The sequence below is a fragment of the Cygnus atratus genome, chromosome 1 (genome assembly GCF_013377495.2).
Source record: "Cygnus atratus isolate AKBS03 ecotype Queensland, Australia chromosome 1, CAtr_DNAZoo_HiC_assembly, whole genome shotgun sequence".
NCBI classification, from domain to species: Eukaryota; Metazoa; Chordata; class Aves; order Anseriformes; family Anatidae; genus Cygnus; species Cygnus atratus.
Window position 1 is genome coordinate 143,003,398 of NC_066362.1, and position 23,722 is coordinate 143,027,119.

The window sequence follows — 23,722 nt, forward strand, 5'->3', positions numbered from 1 at the left end:
CTTTTTTCTCTTTTTCCTTTTTCCTTTCTTTTTCTTTTTCTTTTTTTTTCTTTTTCTTTTCTTTCTTTACTTTTTTCTCTTTTTCCTTTTTCCTTTCTTTTTCTTTTTCTTTTTCTTTTTCCTTTTCTTTTTCTTTTCTTTCTTTACTTTTTTCTCTTTTTCCTTTTTCCTTTTTCCTTTTTTCTTTTTCCTTTTTTTCTTTTTTTTTTTTCCTTTCCTTCTTCTTTTCCTTCTCAGCCAGCGGCGGGGCCCCGTGCTGGGGCGTGGGCGTAGGCGCGGCGTGGGCCGGGCGCTGCTTCCCCTCGCTGCCTCTCCCCCTCTCCCCCCGCTCCCCTCCGCTCCGCTCCGTCTCGGCCCGGCCCGGCGGGGACGCCGCTCTCCGCTATGCCTCCTCCGTGCCCCCGCGGGGCCCTGCCCGGGGCCTTCCTCCTCTTCCTCCTCCTCCTCCTCCTCCCGCTGCTCTGCGCGGCCCCCGGTGAGTGAGCGCTCGGGGGGCATCCCCCTGCCGCAGCCCCCCCAGCTTTGTGCGGGACGAGCATCTCCCACCAGCGCCTTGTTTTTGGGGCGCATTAAGGGTTTGGGGGCTGGCCATGAGGACACCCGCTCGGTGACAGTTCCCCAGGCTGACCGTCCCAGCCCGGGTGCTCTGTCGCCGCACGGAGACCTTCTGCTGGAAAAGGCAAACTTCGCGGCAGGTGAACGAGGTAGTGGGGCTCCCTCCCCAAAACTGCTGGGCAAAAGGTGTCGGAGGGTTGGAGGCTTCCCTGTAGCTCGTGTTGCACCAAGGCGGGTAAACGGGAGCACTGGTGGAAACTTTCTCCAGCCTTTCCCTCGGTAGAGGGGAGCTACGGCATCTCTCTGTGTGCTCTTTGAGATACGGCTGTTTTGTTGTTGTTATTTCTTGCTAAATAGAGTGGGTAGCTGAAGTATGTTTTATTTTTGCTTCTCTAGACGTTTCGAGAGGAAATAAGCTTAAACTGATGCTTCAAAAACGAGAAGGTAAAGAGACAGCAAATTGCTTTCCCTCTTTTTTTTTTTTTTTTTTTTCCCCTGTGTGATTCAGCTGCCATCAATCACAGCTCTAAAAGTGTCCTCATGGCTCTAAGAGAGCGGCCAGAGGAGCGCTGTATGAGCACCTAGACCAAAGCTGGCCATGCACAAGTATGTGTGACGTGACTCCTGCGAGCACAGCGCCAGCTCCGTGGTGCCCGTGCCCACATGTCAGTGTGGGTCCTGCTGCTGTCCCCATGGGATCCCTTCCCTTTGCTCTGCGTGCCTGGCCGTGGTGCAGCAGGACGCAGCACCTGGCTTTCCCAGCGTGTGCTTTTCCCAGCCCTGCACGCCGGGGATGCTTTCCTTGCATGCAGGCTCCCTGCATCGTGTAGGTCCTTGTGCAATACCTGCGAATAGGTGTGCAGCAGCCGTTCCTGCACCCCAGCAACTTTTGGCTTTTGTTCTGGCTCTCAGTGAGGGGGACAGACCAGGGGGAAGATCCTTGTGCGGGAGATGTTCTTCCTACCCCTATGCATGCTCTTGGTTTCTCAGGAAGCCCAAACAGCCATCACGGGGCACTGCGCTGCTTTGATGGGAAGATCACCACTGTGCTTAGCAGGGGCTGGCTGGCTCTCACTGCTGTACATTTCAGACGTACCCATGTTCCTCCAGCAGCAACAAACCCCTTATTTGCAGGCCTGGCATGTTGAGAACATTCGCCCATGTCCCCTGAGCTATGCGTTTCTCCAGCTGCTTCAGGCTTTGTAACTTCACCTCCTGTCTTCCTTCCTTCTCCTGTGGCTGCAGCACACAGACTCCATTCTCCTTTTCTCTGTTTGGGTTATTGAGTTAAATTCCACCCTTTGCATGTCTTCAAGCTCAGAATAGCTGTTACAAAATCCAAGAGAATAGGAATAGCTGCGAAACTGTACTGTATTGCCAGTCCCTGTTTTTATTACTGCTACATACACTGCACTGCCAAGGACAGAGGTAATGAACACAACGAAAGAAATGTTTACAGTGGGGTACATTTCAGGCTGATTAAAAAATTTCCTGGCGTGTCTTTTGGGGGGGGAATTAATTCCAGCCCCTGCCGCCGTGAAGCCTGAGGTGTCGGTGAAAGAGAAGGCGGCCAAGGAGTTCCTGAGCAGCCTGAGACGCCACAAGCGGCAGCTGTGGGACCGCAGCCAGCCCGACGTGCAGCAGTGGTACCAGCAGTTCCTGTACCTGGGCTTCGACGAGGCGGTGAGTGAGGCACCCCAGAACTGTCAGGGCTCAGGGTGAGCCGTTGGGAGTGGTGCTGCCCTGTTCCTGGTCACAGGTCGGATGCTGCGATTTTGTTCGTCTGGTTTAAATAGCAAATGTTCCACAGAAATATAAGCTTGGTATTTGTTCCACGTACTTTTATTAATAGACAAAACAGCGTTAAAATCCTGGCAGGAATTCTTGCCTTCTACTGAATTTAAGCTTAACAGGTTACAGGCTTACAGACAAAGTTTGCCTTGAGAAATAGACGGCCAGACGGGGTAATCAATTGTGTTTCAGGAAATGAATTTGGCAGGCTCGACTCAATCAATTTGCTTCTAAACACGCTGAGAAAGGCACACCAGGCTGGTCCTGGGTGGCGTTCTTCAATGGAATTGCACCACTGTCACCTGCCTCTTGCACGGCTCCCGGCCCCCGCCAGCAGTGGCAGCTGTGCCTTGACTCTAAATGTGAAAGAAAACCTGCCTGGCAATGTGCTCCCTTCAAATGATAAGGATATATTTCCCTACAACAGTTAATTCGTATAAACGCTGGAGTGGAAGCAAGAGTTCCCTGATATGCACGCTGCACAAAGCCCTGCTCAACAGACACTGAAAGAGAGCGGAAAACGTGCATTTACTTGCAGTCCCACGTGTGGAATAATTTGTACATAAATAAGATGTAAAAATAGATACAGACATTGAATTCCTGGCTTCTGTCAGCTGCATTAATGTGTTTAATGAGACTGCACGGGCACAGGCAAACTGGAGTACATTTTAGACCTTCATGTTACATGGATTGCTTAGAAGATGAATGCACTCATTTTCAAAGCTGGAACAATTAAAAACAATCCTTTGCTTGGACTGCAGTAATGAAGGCTACGTTTCTTTGTTGCTCCTGGACGTTATGTAGATACAAGTTACTTTTTAACAGCATGGCTATACCCCCCTACACAGTAGGAAAAATAACAAACGCAGCATTGTGGCTCCCAAACTGGAGACTGGGTGCAAATCCCAAGAGGTTAAGTAGCAAGGACAAGCCATGCAGATAAGATGTATTCCTCACTGCACGTTGCTGTGTGCATTGATGAAAATGAAACAAGGCCTGTTGTGGGACACAATGAATCCACTTAGGAGGTTTTCTGGAGTATTAAGACACAGTTTTAACAATGAAATAACTGTTTGTTCCAGCCATGCTTTAGCAAGGACTTAGGCCATACTTACCCATTGTGTATTTTGCAAAACTTTTTTTTCAAATCTCGGCCAAAAATATTTCCAAAGAGTCATTCATATGGAAAGGCTTTGGCTTGGCAAGTATTTGATATCCGTGCATACTGTTTTTCCACTGCTGCCGTGTACAGAATTGAATTGCCTACTGCCTATAGCTGCATATTCGATTAAACACGAAAAAATAAAATAAGTGAGACATCAGAGCCAAAAAGTGAAGGGTTCTTTCACCCATTTTGCACTTGGGGACCTTTTGACTGAAGACGTAGGGCAACAGAACAAATTTTCAATTTTTAATGCAAAACACTGAGATGTTTCTATAGGCTGCTGTTGAAAAGGTAGCAGAAATATTAATGGTGTTCAGCATGTGTTCCAGTGGAAGATGCTCTCAGTTTAAGCACTGCATAGAGAGCAGGGCTGTGGGATGGTGGGTCCCAGGTGGGGCTGGTCAGGACATCAGGACCAGATCAGGGTCCGGATATGTCCCATAGAGAAAGTTGGTACAGTCACAAAACCTCTTGGATGTAGGGATTTAGTTTTGTCAATTATGTGAAGGATCTGAATTTCTGGAGGAAAAAAGAAAAATTGCATTTTTTTTTTCTTTCATTCTCTTCATTGTAAAGTTTCATTCTTGGACAGCAAGGATTTATTTACTTTTTTTTTTTTTTTTTTTTTTTTTTTTTGTCTGGCAGAAATTTGAAGATGACATGTCCTACTGGACGAGTTTAGGGCGCGGTGGCAATGAGTACTACGGTGGATACTACCAGCACCACTATGATGAGGATTCACCAATTGGCCCACGGAACCCCCACACCTTCAGGCATGGGGCAGGCGTCAACTACGATGATTACTAATGCCATTTCTCCTCCTTCAGCTGGTACCTATAGGGCAGTGATGGGCAAGGTTGAGTCACAGTGGCCCTGCTTCCCTGCTGTTCGTGTAGAAAAGCAAGTGTAAAGGAGCTGCCAGATTTTGAAACGAGAAATATGACTTTTTTAAACTATTGTTACTTAGTAGTACACTATATAGAAAGTGTTATAGAAATAAAGCTTTTTTTTTTTTTTGATAAAATAAACAATTTTCCATTATTTAGTAGAGCTGAGTAGAGTGAGTTTCATTGAGCTGTATTACTAGAGATTACTTTTTAAAAGGCTTTTTCATTTGCTTTCCTACATCCAATTGTAAAATTACATTATGTCATCTAGCTTGGCATATAGAGCATATAATATATGCCAATACATATCAGATGTGCTTGCTGATTCACATTTGTGTGAACAAATAAATCCAGTTATTCCTAGGGGAAAAGAAAAAAGAAATCCTCTCAAATGAAAGCTGCCATGTTGCCTCCTCTGATATTTCCATACCTACTGCCCACAGCCTTACAAACTTGTGTGATATGGCACCCTTACAGTTCCTGTTGGGGCAAGGAGAAAGACGTTCACGAAAGCTAAATACAGCGCAGAGAAGCTTGCTTGCCTCCAAAGCTTGTGAAAGGATTCTTCAGGACCAGGGCTCCAAGGAAGAACCCAACTTCAGCAATAATAGTTGAGATGCAGAGGCCCTATACCATCTCAGGCAAAAGATATCTTTGATGAATGCTCCCCATTGTGTCTTTTCCCTTTAGCTGCAAGCTTTCAGTCCAGCTTGAAATGGGAACAAAATAGCTAGATAAGCTATTCCAAATGATGGTAGCCTCAGATAGCATCCAACACGGTCCCCAGAACTAATTGCCTGCCATGTTGCTGCCAGCCTCCATTCAGACTGGACTCCATGCAAAGTAGGCTGAGCATCAAAGTCCATCAGAGAGAGCATTTCAGAAATAAGACCTTTTTTTTTTTTTTTTTTTTTTTCTGCCACCGCATCCCCAGCTATGTTGCTTTTTCTCTCTTCTAACAGTAGAGAACGACCTTATGCAGACCTGGCTGAGCCTAAGAAGGAGACTTCAGCTGTCACGGTCTTCCAGAGGAGTTCGGTGGGTAATGCTGTCTGTGATGCCTTGCAAGAAGTTTCCAAAGCCCCTTGTGGGGGATGGCCCAGCAACCAGGAGGAGCACTGCTAGGCAGACAGCTTTTTGCCGAGGGATCCCCATTGAACAAACACGTTGGTCAACTTTCCACTGCACACACACACGCACACGCCCTAGCCTAACGTGCTCCAGAAATTGCATTCCCCTAGCTCTTGGAAGACTTAGCAGACTCCTTGCCAGTTTAATTGGTTTAAACTGGTTCATTTCCTAGGGCAGAAGACCCTTTACTCCCAATAGGGAACAATCCTGTTCTGAACCAAGCACTCCTTCGCCCAGCTGGAAAACACCTATTCCTGGAAGAACGCTTCCAGTTTGTGTCCTATCAAAAAAGTGCAAAGGACTTGGCAAAGTTTGAACCCTGCTGATGATTTCCATCATTTCCCAGAATTTAAAACAACTGGGAATTCAGACCTGCCGAGTAAGAAGAATTAAAAAAAAAAAAAAAAAGTGCTATAAATAAATACCATCCCTCCCTAGGCCTTTGCAAGCCGTGTCCATTCCTGCAGGCTGACTCAGTCCAGCAGCTATCCATGTCTTGCATGCTCCCAATACGGTCAGCAAGACCTGCATTCTCTAAGACAAAACAAAAAATAAAATAATCTTTTCCATTACATTGTGCCCATACTGGGCGGGCTGGGTCAGGCTAAACCATGTCCCTAAGCGCCACGTCCAACCTTTCCTTGAACACCCCCAGGGACGGTGACTCCACCACCTCCCTGGAAGAGGCAGGAGTGTTTTTTTTTTTTTTGTCTTCCAGGGTAGCCAGGCATCAGTTGGCTTCTTAGAAATGCTGCATGCTCTTTGCATCACATTTTACTTTTATTTTTCCCAAGCAACAGGTCTGAGGGGAGGACGCTGTCCTTCTTGCAGAGGAGTCCACCTGATGTGAAGTCCCAATGATGCAAAACAGCATGCAATAAGCTGCAAAGCAAGCAAGCAGGCATAAACCATCAGGTTTAGGCAAAAGGAGGAAAAATAATAACAATTTGTCAACAATGCACGGAGTGCTTCAAAGTACATTAATAAAGTTGTTTCCTTTGAATATTTCTGTCCCTAAACCCAGACAAAAGTCTCCACCCTCTCCCAGCTTTTCTATTCTGCTGCTCAGACAGCGCAGGGCGCTTCACAGCATTATCCCCAGCCATCCCAGCACTGACATCGCGTCACTTCACCGGGACAGAAGAGAGGGCATTGTTCATTGTGGCTTCCTACAGAACAGCCCCAGGCTGGCCGTGGTCCAGCTCTCCATGTTTCAAGACCCCGTGGTGCCACATCCCCCCGTTTGCGGGTGTCCGCTGGGGAAGTCAGTCACTCAGAACTGGGCACTGCTGTCCCAGGACTGTTCCCTGGATGGAAGACAACACTTATGGCCACCCCAAAAGTTTCCCCGTGGCTTCATGTTTGGACCTTCCAACATGCATGGCATGGACCAAGACAATCAGAAGATTCCCTCCTTGCCAAGAGCATGCCAAAACCTTGGGAGCGCACAGCAAGAATGAACCAGCTGCTGCTTGTTCCAAGCTGTAAAACGGCATCATCAACAACAAAAAAGTGGGAAAAAAAAATGCTATTGTGGGTAGGTAAGTAAGAGAAGGAAAGGGACTGGGAAAAGGAGCAGGGAACCAGAGTTTGATTTTTGCAAGACATATGAATTATTATTTCAGAAAAACCTCCCTGTTGATACAGCATCACATTCGGGAGCCCCCTGCCATACAGAAGGAGTTCTGCTTGGGTCCAGAGCTTTTGCTGCCGTTCGTTGTAAGGAGTCAGAGCAGCAAATAAGAACTTTAACACGTGAGATTTTTTCACAAACATGGCATAAAAACAGGGTCTCAATGCCACTAAAGGGATTCAGGTGGAGACAGGGAAATCTTGGTCACCCCAGCACACGTGAATAGTGTCTGCGTGCCAACAGTCCTATCGCAGTCCCGACCTTTTCCATGCCATACTCTTCTCCCACCACTCGTGATCCCAGCACTGGGAAATGTTTAGAACAAAGCCACTATGGATTTGTGCTGGCTACATTTCCACTGATTTCAGGGGCAGGATGTATGGATGTTAGGAACTAGCAGTGCGGAGTACACGCTTCCCTTACTAGTAACAAAGCATCCTTTTTCTGTGGACAAGTCTTCTCTGATCAGCCTCTAACAACCTACAGGGACTTCTTGGCCTCAAGTAGCATTAAACTCAATACTAATAAAGGCCTGGGGAGCAGCTCGATCCATCAGACTAATCAAAGCCCTGTTTTGCCCTCTTTAGCCCGTTCTCTAAGGCTAACAAATTTATGCAATTGCATTTGTGTCTTCCCTCCTCCCCTGCTTAAACTCTGAAAGATAATTCCAAACATATTCAACAAAAGTGAACTTTTAAAAATATATGTATATTTCTAAAAAATTCTGGGAAAAAATAGATGGCAGAGACATACATAAATGCCCAGAGGGAGGTAAGCTCAATGGTTGCTAAACCAGAATCTTAGAGAAGCTGCAAGCGTCCCAGACACAAGAAGAGACGGTTAGATGACTCTCCCCAGAGCAGAAAATCTAACCCAAAGACACGAAGCTTCTCTGGACTGTATGTTCACAGGACTACTCACTTAAAACAACCATCTGCAAGGCTCTCTGTAGCTGGTTGTGGACCAATAATGTGGTTTACAGAGCTTCTGAGCAGCCTTGTGTGTAGAAATAGGAGTAGTCGGTGCGAAAAAAAAAAAGTCCAACCGTGGACCTCACACTGTGACAACTTCCAGGCAGCAAGGGTGGTCCTCCTTGTGAGATTCAAGGAACCCAGGACCCTTACACACCTCTCCTTCTGTAAAACTGACCTCACTTGCCAGCACCGAGCTATCCAGTTCACCACACACCTCTGCTAGCGCTGCATGTTCCCTGCTGAGCCAGGAGAACTTGCACCTAACATGGGCCAAACTGCCCTCTTCTGCAGCTCACTACGACTAAATAGGGACCACATAGCATAGGTCACGTTAGTTTAACTCTGCCTGCTTGCCTAGGTGAGAGCAGGAAATCCCAAGTTTCCTGAAAAAAAAAATGCAACACGTTGTGTTTGGGCATTGAGATGAGAACATGGCTTGGCTTACCACTGTACTCTGTCAAAAGTGGCTCTGCTCAAGTGGCAGCAGCTGTTTCTTACCTGTGGTCCCCTGCAAAACTGATGCATTCCTCCTCCTTGGATGTGTAGCACCAGGTAGGAACAGAGAGCACCAACATGCAAACCTACACGGCTTTCTTGAAGGCTCAGACCAAACGAAACGTGAAATTATCTTAGATTTTCAGTGTTCAGAACCAGCAGACTCTGTTTTAACACCCACAGTTCATGCTTTTCAAATTGTCTAGAAAGCCAGCCACTGGCTTTGTTTGAAGGGCAACAGCCCTCAGCTGCTGTTTCTAGAAGACAGCATATAGAAAGGATATGGGAACTGAACAAGGAACCACTGAAACAAAAGCTAGAAATAGCACAAGAAAAGTGACAGATCAATACGGTCTGTCACTCAGTCCCAGCGGGAGGCATGCCACATACTGACAAATGGGTTGTATCAGTACCAGGCATTTGCCCTCTGACCAATTTGCCCCTTCTGTGAAGGAGGTCAGGCTGTGAAGTAAAGTAAAAAGCTTTTAAATTCAGATCTGTAAGATCTGTACCATCCAAACATTCAGACTTCCTGACGGATTTTTTTTTTTTTTTTGAAAATGCGCATTTTATGCCAGTCTCCAGAAGCATGTTTGTTCCAGTGCAGTTTACGTATTTCACACTAAAGTAATTGAATAAAATGAAAAGCAGTCCTGGAAATAGCAGCTGGTACCCAACAACTCCTGTTACTTGTTCAGTGGCTGCTCTAAATGCTGGATGCAGGGTTGCAACTCTTGTGCACCACCTCTTCATAGATTCTTTGGCGTCCAACAGCACAATTTGAATGAGAAGTAAATATGAAGAGAAAGAATACCTTTGCCCCAAATTGTTTCTGGAGCTTTTTCAGACAGCCTGGGTGAGCCTCCAAGCCTTGCAAACACCAGGAGGTTCGGCCAGCTTTGATGGATGGCATGCTCAGACACGGGGGCCTCAATACCACACTGCCCCCAGAGCCCTCCCTGAGTCCGCGTGCCAGGTCAGCTCAGCAGGTAGCTCCCACTTCGATCATCAGTCTGCAGACATCAAAAACATAAAGGAGCTGTTCCTCAAAAGCTAACGAAACATCAAGTTTTAACGAGATAAAGTCAAGCCACTTTGCTTGATGAGATTTAGGATTTTCGATTTTAAGTTTAAGTGGCGCTAAGCCAAAATACCTTTTAAAAGCCCTCTGCCAATTCTTCCTTCTAGGTATTCAGTCTTTGGTATGTTGCGCTGCGGAACTGCACAATTTAATTATAGTTTATTTCTTTAGGATGACAGGCATAGTTATTGAAGTTGTAAGCATTTACTGGCAATTCAATAAATGCTTAAAATAGAAACATTTCCTCAATTAGGGAGGGTGAAGTTAGCATCCACGGCTTAAAGAAAATCTTATACTACTGCATCACTATCAACTGCCTGAACTGAAATAAATCAGGATGTTTCTTTTCCTGTCTATTCCAACATCCTGCATCCCCTCCTATGTAGCTATTAAGAGATGAGCAATGCAAGACAAAATGCTATTAACCTTGAGCCAATTATTTACAGTGTTACTTCCTAATTAATTACACATCTGTGTATATATTGTGTATGCCAGAGATGTGCCCGCAGTGAAACACAAACTAGTAAATAGAAGTTTCAATATTTTATTAAAATAGCATATTCAACCACTGTAACCAATAATACATTAACTTTATTCCCAGAGTACGCACAACACAGTAGTGATTCAAAATATCCTTATCCATGGTAATCAATGAAAATATCTCAAATTCAAGTGTACAACTAAAACTAAACCTTTGAAAAAATCTCTTTTAAAGAATACATAAAGCTCTCATACAGAATTCTCTTAAACTCCTCTATACTAGGTGTCAGTGTCTTTCATCTGACAATACCACTAGCTTTTTTCTTATGCATAGTAACATCTCATATTTTATAGTACCCATTTTATAAATAAATTGGCATTTTCCATCCCGTTTGTGTTTATCTTCAGCTTCACAAAGAAACCAGTAAATAAAACTGTCAAGGACAGTCACAACAAAATGATCTCACAGCAAGATATAAAACTTGAAGATACTAAAAGATGTTTCTACTCTATTTTACATAAAAAGACAGATTTAAAAAGTGCAAGGCAAGATTTGCAGGGGAAGGGGAATATTTGTTTGTTATTTTTAGGCACATCCACTTCTTTAAAGCAAGCTTCAGAATGAAATTCCAGTTTGTTCTTCATGATACCTGTTTCAAAGTCTCTTTCAAAAAAAAACAGAAAAGAAAATTACATCCGTCAAATGTCAAGCAGGGCATTTCCTGTCCAACCAACAGTCTTCAATTATGTCTTGTTCTTCCTTTTTTCATCCTTGCAGGTTTTGGTTTGGGAATATACTGATTGTTCGCCTGATATTCAAGTTCTTTACGGAAATAATGAATTGCTTTATTCAACCCTTCTTCCAATGGGACCTGTTCCCAAAAATGAGAGAATCATTATTACTCTGAGTTCACAACAGCACCTTCTTTAATACAGCTATTCAAGACTGCTAGAAAGTCCTTTAATTCTTTGCCAATGTAAGTATTAACAGCACCACATACTGGTTACATCTCTGCACTGCTAATGCATCTGTCAGCTTTCAACCATTGGATGTATTTTCTGATGTTATAAGTGAAAAAAACTAACAAACTTAAACCATATCAGACAGTTATGTTTGTCCTGTTTAGTGTTAAAACAGATTTACAGAATTGGACCATTATACATTAAAAGAGAGAAGTACACAGAAATTTAAGCCCCTTCTGTTTTTAATAATTAAGGATCACCTTTTGCAGAATCTCACAGACTGGTATATACCCTAGAAAGGTATAAAGGTGGTAGGATTTGTTGTTTGCATCAATACAAAGAAAGAAGGGATACAGATTATCATCCAGTATCCCATTTGATATCCTTAAATCCTATTAAAGTAATTATGATTTTTCATATTCTATACCTATATTTAAGCACTATGATTTGTAGAGCAGAACAACAGAAATATTATCCACTTTTCTCAGGTGTCATATGCTCTGACATGCTTGCTGACACCATCTTCAATACAGGAGGATAAAAACAGCACAAAAACTACGTGCCTGAAACTTGATGTACCAATACTGTGCTGCTACTTCAGAGTCAATGTTGGTACTGACTGCACCGAAAACAGGTCAGAGGTATAAAAGTCAACTGCTTTAAGCCTTTTATGATCTTAACACCTTCCACCCTCCTTGTGCTTTGAGGCACAGTCTGTTAATATCTGGTGTCTCTGCATAATTTCAGAAGTGTCCAGAGCTTTTTCTATTAATAGCCTTGTATTTACTAGATGGGTTCACAGGTTTCCCGTAAAAACTTTTGTCTGCAAAAAAATCCAAAAAAGCCTACAAACCATTATGCTAGCTAGAGTGGGGACCTGGCTAAGAAAGTCGTGCTCTTTCTAGGGATTGAATAGACCTTACCTCACCACCAAAACAGTTGTTATCAACTCTACCTGGTTATAGATTTGCACAGTTAACTTCACCAGAAAGTGTGAGAAAAAGTAACAGTGATCATGGGCATTTTTCAATTCTTTCTGATCAGCTGTGAAGAATAACCACCATCTTGACCATCTCAGATGGCTAATTACCAAATTTCAGGTGGACAGACAAGCTTTATTGTGGATGGTAAGACAAGTTCGACTAACCCTGAGCATGTTCCAAGCTTGTCTACACAGAGGACAAGCCTTGAACATCTCTACATATACCTGTAGCCCAAAATAAGAGCTGCTTATTCTGGTTTAAGTTCTGTCCGCCAGAACTTAAAACAATAAGAAAGAAAAAAGAGCGTCATCTCTCTCTGATTAGGTTCATATTTTGTTTTGCCCAAGTTTCACATAGTTCCCTTTAAATGAACTCTAACAGAACAGAACATCCGATTCTCATATTTCTCCCCACTAACCCAAACAAATGTTTTGGTTGCAATGTTGTTATCAACCATCTTAAAAAGAGTTTTACTCCACAGATTTTCTAAAAATATTCTAATGAAGTTAAAAGCAATCTTTTCCTTCCATAATACACGTTACTACAGGAAAACAGGAACGAGGGCAGCAAAAGCAAACTCATTAGGCTCTCATAACTATGTACAACGCATTTCAAAGAATATGTCAGGCTTACAGGAGGCAGCCACTTTAGAATATGCATGTGAAAAAGTTAAAATGCCTATGATATTTTTTTTCCTAGTTAAGTTTGTTTAAAAATGCCAGTACTAATATGCTCTTCTGCATGGCACAGGGCATGCAATCTTACCCAGCAGTTCATTAATCACGAGCAAGGGCAGCTTATGATAGACTGTAGGCACTGTACAGCCTTTTAAGAACTGTCCTGGAGATTGTATTAAGCAAATATTCTGAAAACTTAAAGATATCCTTATCACACGGTACGCCTCCTTGTGATTTCGCGCACACAAACAGTAATACAGCTGTACATACCACAGGTTCCCAGCCAAGCAGTAACTTTGCTTTTCTGATGTCAGGTTTTCGTTTCTGAGGGTCATCCTGTGCTTCTGAGAGAAACTGGATTTCACTCCCACTGCCTATCAAACAAGAGACTGTGCATTATCATGTGCAATTCACTATGCTTTGCATTTGTGTCTTTTCTACCTACTGAAGCATTAGGTCTTTCTGCTGTTTTCTGCTTTGTAATTGTACCACTGAAACGCCTTCCACAGACACAGCTGCATTGTATGCAACAGCTGGGTGAACCAGCCGCCCTACAACAGCACGGATTCACAAAAACATTTCACAAAGATTTCAGCATGGATTCACAAAAGGGAAGTCATGCTCGATCACTTGAATAACCTTCTTTGATGAAATAACTGCCTCTGTAGATAAGGGGAGAGCATCCACTTTGACCTCGGTGAGGCTTTTGCCATTGTATCCTATAAGATCCTTCTAGACAGGCTGCTGACATACAGATAAGAGGCCAGATCCAGAGGGTGCTGGTGAGTGACACAAAGTCTAGTTGGAGGCCCGTAACCACTGGTGTACCCCAGGGGTCAATACCAAGTGGCTGGTACACCAATACCAGGACTGTGCTGTTGTCCAGCATTCTTGACACATTAGAAACAAGCTGACAGAAACCTCACAAAGCTCATCAAAGGGACTTGTAGAGTCCTGTATGGGGGAGGATCTGATCAATGTGGTTAAGTATCTGAATGGAGGCTGTCAAGAGGATGGGGCCAGACCCTTCTCAGCAGTGCTCCAAGACAGGATGAGAGGCAACAGGCACCAACTGAAACAGGTGGTTCCTTCTGAGGATAAAGAAAGATGTTTTTACTGTGAGGGTAACTGATGAATGGAACAGGTTTCCCCAAGAGGTTGTGGAGTCTTACTCCTTGGAGGACTTCAAAACCACCTGGACATGGTCCTGAGCAGCCTGCTCTAGGTGGCTCTGCTTGAGCTGGGGGGTTGGACCAGACGGCCTCCAGAGGTCCCCTCCCACACCTCAACTGTTCTGTGATGCTGTGAGCGCTTTTGCCTTGGGAAAAGACTTCACTTGTTCTTTGCCCATACTTCTCAGTCTGATTGTTAAATACCCACAGTACTTGTCTTTCCTCATGACAAGACGCATATAGGACAATTTATATAACGAAATCTAGCAAACAGTTTACGTGTCATTTTACTGTGAGATTTTATGGATGTAGAACTAAATTGCCTCTCCAGGCAGATTGAAACAAGTCAAGCTGTTTGTGAACAGACAAGGTAAAGATTATTTCATCTGCCAGGTGGGTTTGGTGCTGTGATTTTCAATTTCCCTCCCTGATCTGTAGACTCAAACGTTTTCCCGTGGGGATAGTCCTCTATTAGAAACATCACATACATCAGTTTCTGTACTGCGTGTGTGAACCTGTCTTTTTCAGGCACCTTTTATAGATCCCTCAGAAGCACTGGTGGGGTCTACAGATTAAAAACCCTTGGCTAACGGCACCAGCATGCTTCATCTCACGAGGAAGCCACATTAGAGGACTGCGCACAGCCATTTGCTTCCATTCTTGAGAGTTCTGATTTGCTACAGATATCAGAGCAAGTATGAAGGGAAAGCCACAGTATTTTCTTCCAAGCCACAAACAAGGGAGGAGCTGGCATTGCTTGCACAAGTCACTGGTAGATCAAAGAAAAGTAGAGGAAGACTGTCACCACAGCATGAAGCTTTTTAATGGTAATTGAAGGAGAACAGCCTGCATGATTGTGAAGAACCACCTTGCTGAAGTATCCATAATTCAGCTAGGATGTAAGATGTTTTCACAGCACGCAGTGAGGAAGACTCTTCACTTTCAGGTAATTATCTAGTAACTTGCATAAACATTATGTAAAATTACTGGTATAGATCACACAGACACAGAAAGAATGTATTCATTCAACTATTCATGCAGTCTTTTACATACAGTCGAGAGGATTTGGATTATCTAGTTAGTATTTAATTATATGGTCAGGATACAATTGACTTTGATAAGGTTATTAAGAAATCCAAAGACCAGTTAAATTATCCATATATTACATATACTAATCAAGAAATAATAATCTTAAAGAGTGCTTCATGAGCTTCTTTGAAGAATTACTCATACTCACCAACAAGTTTTTTAATTAACTGGGCAAACTCTAGGATAGTGTGCTCTTCTGGGTTTCCCTAGAAATGGAAGGAATATTCATTACAACAGCAAGTGAACACCTTAAGACATCTTAGCTTTCTGATATTAGATAGTTCTAAAAGGGTCATGTTAAACTGAAAAAGCTCAACATTATACCTCATTTCTATTCTAACTGACAAGCTGAACATTCATTAGAAAAGCTGCCCTTCATCACATTTGCCTTGGTAATTCAATGTGTGAATGGAGGTACCCAAAAATCAATATGTAATGAATGGGCAAACGCACCTCAATCACAGTAAAGCTACGTGCTCCAATTCAGGAGCCCACACAACCACATCATCGGTTCAAAGTATGGACTCAAGAACTTTCCTGAGTTGAGGACAGACAATATAACGAAGACTTCATTTAAAGAAGAATGCCAAGTTCTCAGTTCACCCAGATCGGAAAAAGCAACCAATTTCACTGCAAACAATTGCTTCTGAATTTACTGCATCTTGCATAAAAATAAGTATATGGGCTACCTGCTTTCCTATACAATATTGCTCTTAATGCTCACATAATTTTTCAGCCAACCTGCACATAAGAAACATCTCAACATTTCAGAATAAAACGCTGAAAGCTTCCTGTTAGCATTAGTTCATCTTCATCAGACTCAACTCCTTCCATCTTTAGAATTCCTTGTTTTAACACACTTCTTAATACATCTTGTTTGATCTACAGCTGAACATTTAGCTATATACAGATCTAAAAGCTGAGTTTTCTGGAGGCAAAACGTGATGGGGCTAAAAAATATCAACATTTGGACAAAAACACAGAAATGAACTTACAGCCACACTTAAAAAAATAAGAAAAAAAAATCAAGTGAACAACTGCCCTGCAGAGTTGAGTACTTGATTTGGCAAAAGTTGACATACATAGAAGTGATCTGGCATATGCATCCTTTTTCTACTGTTATATCCACTGCTGAGGATAAGTGATAACAAATGGGACAAAGTAAACATCCTATTTAAAAAAAATCATTTCTATGCGACCTTAATCAATATTAGAAAATTACACAATCAAATACTATCCCATTTTCCTCCAATCAAAGCTAGTATGAAGTGATTTCCATTTGTTCAGAGATAAGAGCTTCAGTGCTTTTAGAGTTCAATTATTTTCTTGGTTGTATTTGGCATCCTGCTCTATTTTTTTCTTCCATATTCTAATTACGTGAATTTTCTCGCTAAACCAGAAAACAATATAGCAAATTTCTCATCTTCTTGAAACTATCACATCTCAACACCTAGGTGCTCATTCTTCATATTTATAAAGAGAACACAGGGTTTATTCATAATGGAAAGAGATTTTTTGCTTTATTTCTTCTAGAAATCAGCATCAGTAACAAGGAGGAAAACAGAGGATGTTGGCTCCCGTACAGTAAACACAGTAGAGTGGAGCTCTCATACTCACCAAGTTGACAGGACTGCTGACATTGCTGTTCATCAAGGCCACCAACCCATTCACAAGATCACTATAAAAAGGGAAGAACAGATTGAGGCAATTTCCACTTCCTTATAAATAATATTCTTGTCTAAAAAGAGAGCTGCCTCCACAGAGCTCCAGTAAAGCAGATCAGTCAGCTGAGAAATGCTGAAAAATCAGATTTACAACATATATTTCAAGGGGTGCATGTTTCCTTAGTTATTTATTCCACAGTCCCTGTTGTAAGATACACTGAATTACAGGTTATTTTTAAAGGGTGATTATGTCTGGGATATAATGGCTACAATTCCTCTGAGTACATGAAAGAAAATCAAGAAAAACTACATTATTCAGAAACAATTAATACCTTCTCTTTGCTCCAGTACCCAAACTTAATAGAAGCCCATTTCAAACAGAGTAAGTTGTTAGACAGGGGCACATGACACCACCACTACCTGCTTTGCAGTTTGTTTTTTGAAGTGTCTTCTCACTTTCAGAAAATTTTAAGACAATTTTATTATAAGGAGTATTTTGGTGTTACCTTCCCCCAGAAAAATAACCCAAAGTTATTTTGGATTATCAGCAAATTTATCAGCTTGTTCCTGGACACACAAATCCAGGTATCTTTCATTACAGCTTAAAATCACGAAAGGAGTGGATGCTTTGTACTGATATGGGTTTCCATAGCTTCTATCAACACTGTTATTACTTTCAGCAGAGGGGAAGACCAACATTTCCACCAAGTGCAGCATGATGAAAGCAACCCAGAAGCCTGGCCCTGAAATTTAGCAAGTGAGATAGAAGACTCTAACGCCTAGATTCACTTTTCATTAGTTCAAGTACATTCTGGCCTTGCTTATGCTACAAATGTTATCTACAGCAATACCTCCTCAGCATGTTCCTTCCCGCAGAAGGGAATAATACAAGCAATACAATAATGAAATATGGAATACACATATAGCACCCCGAAAAACACAAGGTGGCAGTATTGCATTAAAACTCAAGGACTTGCAAACTGCTCAGACAAAGTAGCATCAAAAACCTACCTACCAAGTATTTGCTGTCCCTCTAAGGGAAGAGCACATTAATATTTTAGTTCAAAGCTCTGAACCAACTAATGTGTTATTTCCTGATATTTTAGAAAACTTCAGTGTCTCCATTCTAAAAGTAAAGCTTGCCTAAAAATGAAAATAATTTCTTTTATTGATTAAAATGAAGTACAAACTATGTAGCCAAGCTCAAAGAATCATCAAGTGAAGCAAATAAATATCAGACAGCATGAACAAGGCTTACCTGACGTACTGGAAAGCCCTTGTCTGAGTTCCAGGTCCATAGACCTAAAACCAGATGAAAATTAGAGAAGTTACAGAAGTATAAAAGTCCTCTCTAGCACAATTATCTTTTCCTAGTAAGAAGTCCGAAGGAAAAGCACCTGAGACACAAGCTTTGTGTTACAGAAATGGAAAAAGATGTGTTTGCAAAGTCTTTTGGCAAAGGATCAATTCTTTGAAGGTCTTTTTGTTCTTGGAAGTGTCTCCGGTAAATACAACCTTCTGCACCTCATTAATGCAGACTTCTGCATGTAGGCAACATTCTTAGCAGTTTAGGACAGAGTGATGCTTTGTCCTCTCCTGGAACGCTGAAAAAGGCTGTAGCATGCACTCAACCAGAAAAGAGCACCAAATATTTAGAGCAAACCTCAGAATACTAAGATGTGGTTATGACAAGCAATTTTTATTTGCTCTTTAACAACAACGAACTTCAAAGAGACCACCAAACATTCATGGTCTTTAAAAAAAATAGTAAAGAAAAAAATAGCAATAAGTGTTTCAAGGAATCAGTACACCACCAAAAAAATCATGCAACTCTCTAAATATTACTACCTGAGGAAATGGGAGGTAGAATAATTTCTAGTTGAATATGACTCCCAGAATCATCTGTACGGATTTTTTTTTTCTCCAAAATCATGGTGTGTGTATGTGTTCTCTGGTTATGTGTTAACACTTTGGAGCAAGAAAGTTGTTTAAGTCCAAAACAGACATTAAAGCATACTTAAAAAGCACATAACAGTATCAGACTTTTTTTTGTTTACAGTTTAATTGTGTGCAGTACTAAACATAAATAACTAACAAATACTTAAATTCTGAAAATTATGGGCAGGCTTATTTAAATGGGGAAAACACTTAAATTTGAGTGAGGACACATACATCTTACCACTAAACTGCTACAGCAGAAAAGCTTTTTGGAATGACAAAATTGAAAGCATGTTTGCTCTCTTAGGCGACAGGAAAGACAGCAGAATTGGCATACAAGCCATCATTTGTTGCTTGTTAAGCCTGCTGTCTGAGGCAGATTTAAAGTCCAAAGAATTCACATTTCAGTAGGCACTGGGTAAGATCCTGAGGATTTGGGGGTTTAAGCATTTACCTAATAATCCACTGAGAGAAATAGAGTAAGAGAACACATCAACAGCTTGGTGGCCTCTCAAAGCAAACAGGAATTGCATTTTATGTACATATAAAGCTTCCTGTTTGCCTTGTTTTGGCTCATGGAATAAGTTTTATACAACTAAGTAATTTGTGAATGATTTGTGCAAAGTCACCCAACATGGCTACCTCTCCTACATGCAGGTAGTGGCTGGAAAATACAATGCAGTTTTCCCCTTTTAGTTTCTCTTAATAAATCCTTCCTTTACAACAATAAAATGCAATGATGGTCATGTCTGCATAGGCTGTAATTTCTTAAAGGCAGGTAGTTAAAAAGACTGTTTGCACTTTGTGAGATCAATTTACTCCACTTGAACAACTACTTTGAACCAAGAGATTGAGTACATGTGGTTTCTAAAAAGGTCAATACTAGATATTCCTGTCAGCCAAATTCTGTGATAATACAAGAGTACAAATTTTTTTGGTCTCAACTACTGCTCCTTGATAATTCATTTTATTTGACCTGGTTAGCTAAACAACTCTCCCCTTAGCTCTCTTCTCATGTACAGCCATTTTTAATGGCAGAGTGTTACTCCCTATGGAACAGTGGTGCTAGGCAAAATCCTTTATTTTATCCTCTATTACCTTCTTGATAAAGTCTAGACAGCTTTGCAGTTACAACAGAAAAAAAAATGCCTCCCAAAGAACAGCACTGACTCTAGACTTATTGCTGGTCTGAGATATCCCAAGGATTGCATGTTTTAAAACATGATAACTACTCTATATTTAGTAATGGAGTAAATTTCCAGAAAACTTCCAGGTAGTGTTTTCACTCAGTTCTAGTTATAAAAGATTACAGGACTACTTTCAATAAAACTTGAGCAGCTCGGATAAAAAAGTGTTTTAGAGGCCAAATACAGTAAAATCTCACTACATCCATGCACTAGGGGAGCAAACATAACAGACGGAAGAACCTTCTGATCTTTTATAGGCTAGATAAGCTTTATAAATATCATTTATTAGCTCAAACTTTATGCCCCAGGACACTATCCTGGAAGCATACAGTACTGACAAATAAGTATATGGTTACACATACGTATTTTGATACAGCCAAGTCCTTCAAGAATCAGAAGTCTCAAAGCATAAAGCTCCATCTTCTTGTCTGCTTCCATTTGCTTACTGTCTTGCAACAAACAGAACCAGCCTCAACCTGGAGCTTTTGGGAGATGCCTGAGTGGGTAAGAAAAGGAAACTCTCTACAGGAAGTTTTTCGATGTTTTGAGAGGAAAAATAATCCCATGTGGATTTTTGTACTGTGCAGTTGCTTTGTTTTAAGTTACTATGATAGATGTGGGCAGTCTGACGGACTGCCTGCTGCACTGTAACCTCAGAAGGATCACATCAAGAAAGGACTGGTTCAGGGACTTGCCTTTTACATACATTTCTTCTATCCCACAAAGCATTACAGATCAGTCCCAAATCTAGGGCACCATCAAACAGATGGAAAGAACAAAGCAGTTTTCAGGCAACTAATTACCCTGGCTGTATGGTGGCGGGCACAACATTCACGTTTGAAAAGTGCGTATTTCTGTCAAAGCTTTACATTTTTCATCAATAACTAGTTGTTTCTGAGACACAAGGAATGAAATTTTGAATGCTGCAAGCAAAAACAAAAAGGAAGCATCCTTACAATTTCTTCCAGACAGACAGCCTTGCTAACGGATCCTCCGATCCTGAAGCTTACTAATTAATACACACCCTCAGTCTAGGCAAATTTACTGCCTGGAAAAACGTTTATTCCCAAATAAATTACAGTAGCTGTGCTAATATACAGACAGGAAATGGAGTCTCACTATATCATAATTCACTTCATTCTTGCCATGGTCTGAGGTGTGTGTGTGGGAATCAGAATTTACTGTTGATGTACAACACTCAAACATTTCAGATCATATTTTAGTGCAGTTTTGCCACAAAAAGAACCCATGGGGTTGCTCTCTTGAGATGAGCTTTCAGTAGTACAAAATGTAAAATTCCAGCCAAACAAAAAAATAAATAAGAGTTGACTACTTATTTTTAATGACTATTAGCAAATAACGTCTCCTTCTCCTCTGATTGCTTAAGATCCCTGTCCCAGCACATAAACAGCAGAAATTATGTTGGCAAATGCTTATTTCTAAGTAGGTAGGGCATAAATTTATGTGGCAGACTCATTTCCCCAACACCCATGCTAAACACGTTGTTGTGCAATTAGCCTATTCAGTGCTGAAAAGACTCCTGTCCGTACAGACTAGGCACGCTGGCTCACAGGTTTGTCACCTACCCCAGACTGAGCCCTGGCATCCACAGTCTCAGTGCTGGCTCAAATGATGGTTTCTGGTTTTGCTCTACAAGAATCAAAGTAGCAGGAGTTGCCACAGAATTTTCATCTTTTCCCTCCTTGATCGTCTTCAACTTCCTAGAGGAAGTCCTGGTTGAACTGTGGATTTTATAGACTCCAACAGAAAGAATGCTATCTCTGCCTCAAGACAGTTGTCCTGTGGAGGGGCAACCTTTTAGAATCAGCTATTTAACAGTTAGCAGGTATTTTTTAGTGATTAATCAGAACAAGAGTCCAGAAGCCTTTGAGTGGTGTCCTGGCACTTCACTCTTCTAATCTAGGCAGCATTAAGAAATGAGTATGAAATTCTGTTGTGTGTCTCACACACTGCAAATGTTTCCCTGAGTTCACAGCCCATCTCAGATTCCAAATTATTTCTCCCTATTTCAGGTTGTCCTCACATTTATTTTACACATGCTTATTACTTTATAATAATAAACTAAACAGGATTAGGACATAGAATCATTTAGGTGGGAAAAGTCCTCTAAAATCATCAAGTCCAACTGTTAACCTAGCACTGATAAGTCTACCACTGAACCATGTCCTGACATAGGTCAGGCACTGTCCGTATTGCTAAACTACCAGCAGCACCTTTGGCAGAATTCTGGCCCATGCCAGCTCTTGCTCTCCCAAACAATGCTGTGACATCGTTTAAGTATTATCAAGAGCCAAGAATCATTCCCAGCAAACAGTCTGGATGTAGCAACTTGTTTTGAAGGCAGGAAAATTATCTCTATAGATGCGGGCCATCTATACCACACCAGTTGTCAATGGTAACAAAACCCAGTTCTGGCCTGCTTTCTTGATGATGCAGCTTGAAGGCCTTTAATGTTATGTTACTCCTAGAAAATTTAGGCTGATAGCCAGGCTTCCAAAAAGACATTTTGATGCCTAACTTCCAGAAACGGTTCGGATACAGTTCTTCAACAGGAAGAAATACAGAACTGTGACTCTTTAAACCTGACCACATGGAAGAGTTGTGACAGACGAGATTCAAGTTCAGGATGACTAAAATACTTTCTCAGATCGCAGCTTGTTTCTTTCTGGGAAAGCAATATCAATACAGAGCACACCCTTAGATGTATAACTCTATATGCTTGAGCTTGATATGTTGAAAAATTGTATCTTTGGGGGTGGGGTAACCTCCATGTTTTCTAAAATGCAGACTCCCTCACAGCACACAAGCTTACGATACACAGACATACGACTCTTGACATCACTGACAGGTCATTACTTACTGTTAGTGGTTCTCCCTGGAGAGCCTGTAGAATAAAATTACTGACAACTCTACCATCATTCATATGCATTCGAGGACCAAAGGTATTGAATATTCTGGCAACCCTCACTTCAACTCCTTCCTGTGGGCAAAGAAAAAAGAAATGTTATTACCTTAGTAAGAGTCTCTTTCTTCCTAAAAGTGCAAATTTACTTTCCCCTATCCAAAAGCTTTCTTAGAATCCTTCCTACAGTTTTAAAACGCATTTTTTTCTCACAGTGAAACACTTCTAACATCTCATCAACACTACTGGAAACTGCAGTGCATACAGCAAGACAATTTATGCTAGTCCTCAGTATTTGTAATGCAAATTCTAAATCAGTGTTAGAACAGCTGATGATTTCAGCACAGGCATTTTCTTCTAACAAGAACTTTACGATTTTCATTAGTACCCATCCAACAACAATTTATTCCACCTGGGGCTTATGTAGATTTTTTTTTTTTTCAGGAAATCTCACAATCATCAGATTATAATACCAGGGTAACATTTCCAAAGATTAGAAAAATTGTGTGTTTCAGGTTAAGTGTCCTTACCAATGCTGTAAAGTGGCTTTGTAACCACAACCATAATGTTGCTTAACTCCCTGCTACTTATTAAGCTGTGTAAATACATGCATTATAATCCAGGTCTCCTCGATACCTTAGTGTTTTTTTTCCTCTGTCATTCCCAGAACACCCTTCTGGAGGATATTTTGCAAAACTTCAAAGCAAAATGCAATAAACGTGAAATTGGAAACCCTCTGGACAAAGCGTTTTAACAATGGGAGACTGCAGGTGAGAAGTAATCTCTCTCCAAGTATTTTCTGTTTATTGACACTTACTCACTTGGACAAGACACAGTTCATGATAAAGCCCACAAGAAGGATGCTTGGCCTTTGTGAGCTAAAGCATGCATTTTGGCTATGGATGAGTTCACAGCAGCACGGTATGCTGTAAGG

At 41.6% G+C, this 23,722-nt stretch overlaps 2 protein-coding genes across 2 annotated transcripts in view; one reads left to right on the forward strand and one right to left on the reverse strand.

Annotated features, from left to right (window-relative positions):
- Positions 1–244: 244 nt before the first annotated feature.
- ECRG4 (ECRG4 augurin precursor) lies at positions 245–4,920 on the forward strand. Its single transcript, XM_035557951.2, has 4 exons — positions 245–475; positions 952–999; positions 2,081–2,238; positions 4,157–4,920. The coding sequence occupies exons 1-4, from the start codon at positions 385–387 to the stop codon at positions 4,316–4,318; spliced, it is 459 nt and encodes a 152-aa protein (XP_035413844.1). The 5' UTR covers positions 245–384; the 3' UTR covers positions 4,319–4,920.
- Positions 4,921–10,240: 5,320 nt separating this feature from the next.
- The window catches only part of UXS1 (UDP-glucuronate decarboxylase 1), a 58,520-nt gene continuing 45,038 nt past the window's right edge, over positions 10,241–23,722 (reverse strand). The window contains exons 10-15 of the mRNA XM_035558094.2: positions 22,747–22,866; positions 17,999–18,042; positions 16,694–16,754; positions 15,225–15,282; positions 13,086–13,189; positions 10,241–11,064 (exon numbers count right to left, since the gene is read on the reverse strand). Of these exons, the coding sequence (XP_035413987.1) occupies positions 10,933–11,064; positions 13,086–13,189; positions 15,225–15,282; positions 16,694–16,754; positions 17,999–18,042; positions 22,747–22,866 (519 nt within the window). The 3' untranslated portion in view covers positions 10,241–10,932. The remainder of the gene's footprint in view (positions 11,065–13,085; positions 13,190–15,224; positions 15,283–16,693; positions 16,755–17,998; positions 18,043–22,746; positions 22,867–23,722) is intronic.